The sequence below is a fragment of the Austrofundulus limnaeus genome, unplaced genomic scaffold, assembly GCF_001266775.1.
Source record: "Austrofundulus limnaeus strain Quisiro unplaced genomic scaffold, Austrofundulus_limnaeus-1.0 Scaffold244, whole genome shotgun sequence".
NCBI classification, from domain to species: Eukaryota; Metazoa; Chordata; class Actinopteri; order Cyprinodontiformes; family Rivulidae; genus Austrofundulus; species Austrofundulus limnaeus.
Genome location: NW_013952646.1, coordinates 175,152 through 180,408, shown reverse-complemented (window position 1 = coordinate 180,408; position 5,257 = coordinate 175,152). Strand labels below are relative to the sequence as shown.

Below are 5,257 nucleotides of genomic sequence, written 5' to 3'. Positions count from 1 at the left end.
GATAGATACATAGATACATAGATACATAGATACATAGATAGATACATAGATACATAGATAGATACATAGATACATAGATAGATAGATAGATAGATAGATAGATAGATAGATAAAAACAAACAAACAAACAGCTTCCATTGCACAACCTCGGGGTCACATTCAGCTGGGATCTAACAATAAAGGCAGTTTATTCATTATTTTTTATCATTTTTTGCACATACTGTATACAGTATATAGATTTTATGTTGCAAACAGTTAAAGTGCATCAAGATTGAATATTGTTCTCCTCACTAGCTATATTGCACTCACCATTAAAGTTTGATCAATGTGCAGCACAAAATCCCCCTAAATCAAGGGAAAGAAAGAACAACATCGAGCTTACACATACTGTACGCACCCACTGGAGAATCAATAGTTGTTTTTTTTTTACGTTTGAGAATAAAAGTAATAGGAAGTCAGGTCTTAAAAGATTCAACAGAATGTCAGATGTGAACCTTTTACACTCACAAAAAGATAAAGTATTTTCTTTAAAACTCAGAAATGTGAGAGACAGAATGGTTGTTCAGCTTTTCCATTAATCTTATGTGTATGTCAGCAAGAGGATGTTTGAAATTGAGCTTAGTCAGATGGCAGTAATATCTGAGAAATCTAAATATAAACAGGTTTTACAAAGATTTTTTTAAATAAATCTATGATCATGTATTTAGATAACGTTTTATATCTCTATACTGTGTACTTGAAMAGATTTTTAGATGATCTAGGTAAAAATCTGGAGGTTCTGTCCAAAAATGCCCTGACTTTTCTCACCTCAGCATCTCCTCCATCCCACAGGAGAATCGACCGAAGGGCACGAGTATTCTTCAGCTCACTGTAAGCGACCGAGACGCTTCTCACAACGGCCCGCCTTTCACCTTTACCATTGTGGATGGGAACGAGGGCGATGCCTTCCACATCAACCAGCAAGGAACTCTTCTGACTGTGGGGGTGCTGAATAGGAAGCATAAAGAACAGTACCTACTTCAAGCACAGGTGAGTCACACAACAGAGAGGTGACAAGTGTTGAGAGGTTGCATTGATTTAACTGTCGAGCCACAGCTGCCTGCTGTTTGTCCTCCTTTTTTTTCTTCTTTTTCTTTCCTTTCTCCAGAATGTCAGTGTTTCTTTTAGTGTCTCCCTCCTCTAAAGTTTTGTAGCCTCACAGGAAACTTTCTATGAGTTGAAGTTGGCACACAGGGAAGCATCTGCTTCACAGCRCATCTCACAGAGGAAGATTAAAACACACACTGGCTTTGATTTGGCTCGATCACGTGTCACATCTGAAGAAGGAACAGAGGAAGAAAATGTGTGGGCAGATGAGACTTTAAAAGTGTGATGTCGCTTTGCACAAGAGATTCACACTCTGATTTGAGTCATCGTTGTTGTTTTTTTTTTTTCTGCTGAACCGAAGCCCATTCCTGTGAAAGAGCGGTTGCCACTGTAAATGTTTTGTTTTTGTTTTTTTAATCCGGTGCTGCTGTGGTGTCAGTGCTACTCGCTGAGGGGTGTGAGTAGAGGAGGGATATGATTGCCCTCTGCTGTTGGTAAAAGAGATAAACTTGACTGTTGCTTCCCTCTCACCCAGGTGTCTGACAGTGGCAAACCTCCGCTGTTCTCCACTGCCTTCATCGGCGTGCGTGTGATCGAAGAGAGCATCTATCCTCCTGCAGTGCTTCCTCTGGACATTTTCGTGTCCGTCGCCGGCGACGAATACCCCGGGGGTGTTTTAGGAAAGATCCACGCCACCGACCAAGACATCTACGACACCCTCACCTACAGCCTCGCCTCCTCGGCGTTCTCTGCCGCAGGCGAGAGCRGCGCCTTGTTTTCGGTTTCAGCCTCGGACGGTAAAGTCATCGCCCTGAAGCCGCTCGACGTGGGCCACTACCCTCTCAATGTGACGGTGACCGACGGGCGCTACACGACGGCTGCGGACGTCAACGTGCACGTTAAGCAAGCCACCCGCCAGGCCCTGGACAACTCCATCGCAGTGAGCTTTTCAAACATCGCGCCGGAAGAATTTATCGGGGATTACTGGCGCAACTTCCAGCGGGCGCTGAGAAACATTGCGGGAGTGAGGAGGAGCGAGGTTCAGTTAGTGAGCCTGCAGCCGTCAGAGCAGGGGGATCTGGATGTCTTGCTGACTCTGGAGAGATCTGGCAGCCCTTATCAATCTCAAGAGGTAAGACCAGGCACATACCTGTTCATATGTTTGGGCTTGCACTTGTTTGAGTTCAGTGATTTTATTTAAAACTCTATGAAATGTTTGAAACATCAACTACCGAGCTGATAGAAAACACCTCGCAGATCATTCCTCGAGTTATTTGCTGCTCTATTTGTTTTTAGGTCGTTTTCCGCAAGCTGAACTCCTCTGCTGGTGTGATCGAGGAGATGACGGGGGTGCGCATCGTGCGAGTGGTCCAGAAGCTGTGTGCGGGTCTGGACTGCCCGCTGCACTTCTGTGATGAGGTCGTCTCCCTGGATAAAAACGTCATGTCCACTTACAGCACAGCTCGCCTCAGCTTTGTCACCCCGCGACACCAGAGGACTGCCACCTGCCAGTGTGACGGTACGCCTGTCAGGCCTCAAATACACACGCAGAAACAACACGCACCTTTATATAATTATGTTTTGTTAAAGTTCCCATTCTCAGTTGAAGTTTTTCTACAATCAGGTGGCAAATGTCCCGTGTTGAACAACCTGTGTGAAAACAACCCCTGTCCAGAAGGCATGGACTGTGTGGCTGATCCCACAGACACTGTGTACAGCTGTGTGTGTCCCGAGGGCAAAAGAGGCAAATGCTCTGGTAAGAAACTATTATTTTAGCTTTAATACTGTATTTTCACACACACACCTTTCTATAATGATATCGCTTTCCCTTATACCAGATGGCCACTCGCTGACATTCAGTGGAAGTGGTTTTGTGAAGTACCGTCTGATGGAGAATGAGAACAAGGAGCTGATGAAGCTCTCTCTGAGGCTCAGGACCTTCTCCAGCCACGCTACAGTCATGTATGCAAAAGGAACAGACTACAGCATCTTGGAGGTGTGTTACATGTTCAGTTTTTCAACTCAGCTCTCTGACAAAATGTGTTCTTTCAGCCTCATTGAAATGAAATGGACAACCCTGACAGTGTCCACAAGCCTAAACAGACCATAGGGCTGAATTTCTTAATCCCGTCCAACATCTCCGTATCAGAGGAGCTCAGTAGGCATGCAGCTGACCTAACTTACCCCTGCTTCGAGGCCACTGAGCCTTTTGTTTGAACCAACTAAGCTGAAGGGTTCAGAAAGGCATTTTAAAACTCCTTTCACATGAGAGATTCTGGGAATGTAGTTGTGAGTTAAAACAACAACAACACACAAGCTATTTTAGTGGTGAGAGGGAAAGAGACAGCAGTTTTCCACACATTCCATTTTGAGTCTGTCAGGCAAAGCAGTCTGCATGCCAGACAAAACCCCCTGACTGAATCGGGAGGGGGGGGCATTATTAAACTACCTTATAAGGTTTTTCATATCCACGGTGTACATACTGTAGATCCTTCAACAAAATATTAAATATTTAGGTGCATAAAGCTGGTTTTGTTTTCCAGCAAAACTGGTATTTTGCTATAAAATTAGGAATGCTTGTTCATGGCTTACCACTAATGACTGTACCCTGTGTCAGAGCCTTATCTATGACAGTAATTTGATTAGTCAAAAGGAATAATCCTAATTTAATCTGATTATGAAACAAATAGCAAATGTTATTAAATGAATGATCTAATTCAATATATGCCACATGTTTAGTTTGTTCTAATTCAGCGTTTATTGTCTCTGAAATAGATTGTGAACGGTCGATTGCAGTACAAGTTTGACTGTGGCAGCGGGCCTGGCCTGGTGTCGGTCCACAGCGCACAAGTTAATGATGGGGAGTGGCACTCTGTTTCCCTACAAGTGGATGGTAACTACGCCAAACTGGTGCTGGACCGGGTGCACGCCGCTTCCGGCACGGCTCCGGGCACTCTGCGCACACTCAACCTCGACAACACCATTTACTTCGGCGGCTACGTTCGCCAGCACAGCTCCCCACGCCTCGGACGCAGTCTGCCCGTCACTAACGGGCTCCGCGGCTGCATGGAGGCCGTGGCGCTGAACGGCCAGGAGCTTCCTCTCAACACCAGAGCTAGCCGGGCCCATGCCGTGCTGGAGGACATCGTGGACGTGGCTCCAGGCTGTGCCCTCTCACCGGCCGAGAGCTGTTCCAGCAACCCCTGCACCAACGGAGGGAGCTGCACCTCGCTGCCTAATGGAGGTAATCTGCCCCCCTGCTTGGGTTAATGCCTTCACCGCATCCTGCTCAGGGCCACTTCCTCRTTAACCTTCGTCTTTGTGAATTTCTTAGGCTACTTCTGCAAATGTCCTGCTTCATTCATGGGCACACACTGTGAGATCGCCATAAGTCCTTGTGCATCTAACCCCTGCCTTTACGGCGGCACCTGTGTTCCTCGAGCTGATGACTTCTACTGCCAGTGCAGAGGGCAGTACTCAGGCCAGAGGTATCATGCTGGTTTTTATGGATTTTCAGAATATGAACATTATAGTTTTTTTTTTGAGTCATTATGAGGAGTAGTTGAACTTATTTCAAAGCAGATAATAACTTTAGCTGGACTGTATAAAGTCTGTTTTAGGGAAGTATTACCTACTTGCTTAATCCTGCAGAAATCTGAATAGKTTTTATGAATCGATACCATTTCCTGGAATGAATCTGAAGAAATTATTGGGGTTTAGGTTTATATAACTGATTTAAATTACATACTCATGTATAGTTTTATGATAGAACTGTAATRATTGTTAAAAGGACTGTTTTGCTTAACTTGATGATTTTATATTAATAGCTACATGCCTGAAAACAAATTCAACACATAACTGAACTTTTAAATCCTCATTAGGGTAGGTTTTTATATCTGGGGGCATGGCTTCTAGTAAGGACAACCCCCCCACACACACACCCTCCATTTATGATGTAATCAATAGGTGGAGCCATGCCTCGGAGCCTTTGTTAAAAACAAATGGGCTTCCTTGTTTTCAGTCTGAACACTTGGTCATTGATTAAACCAGTTTTCAGCAGAGAGCGTTCTCTGGTTTTGTATGGTCTCTATCTATTAATATTTTCCATGTTTCAGCACATTTTCCATATGTTTAAGCACACATCCTGGTAAACGAACACACATAACAACAT

At 44.6% G+C, this 5,257-nt stretch overlaps 1 protein-coding gene across 7 annotated transcripts in view; it reads left to right on the top strand.

The window, feature by feature from the left end:
- The window catches only part of fat1a (FAT atypical cadherin 1a), a 77,451-nt gene that overhangs the window by 64,349 nt on the left and 7,845 nt on the right, over positions 1–5,257 (top strand). For all 7 annotated transcript variants that reach the window (XR_001311183.1, XR_001311182.1, XM_014020188.1 and 4 more), the window contains 7 exons: positions 832–1,029; positions 1,622–2,218; positions 2,383–2,605; positions 2,711–2,842; positions 2,925–3,082; positions 3,862–4,330; positions 4,421–4,574. Coding sequence is in view for 5 of the 7 variants with exons in the window: in XM_014020188.1 (XP_013875642.1) it covers positions 832–1,029; positions 1,622–2,218; positions 2,383–2,605; positions 2,711–2,842; positions 2,925–3,082; positions 3,862–4,330; positions 4,421–4,574 (1,931 nt within the window). In the remaining 2 variants the exon portion in view is untranslated. The remainder of the gene's footprint in view (positions 1–831; positions 1,030–1,621; positions 2,219–2,382; positions 2,606–2,710; positions 2,843–2,924; positions 3,083–3,861; positions 4,331–4,420; positions 4,575–5,257) is intronic.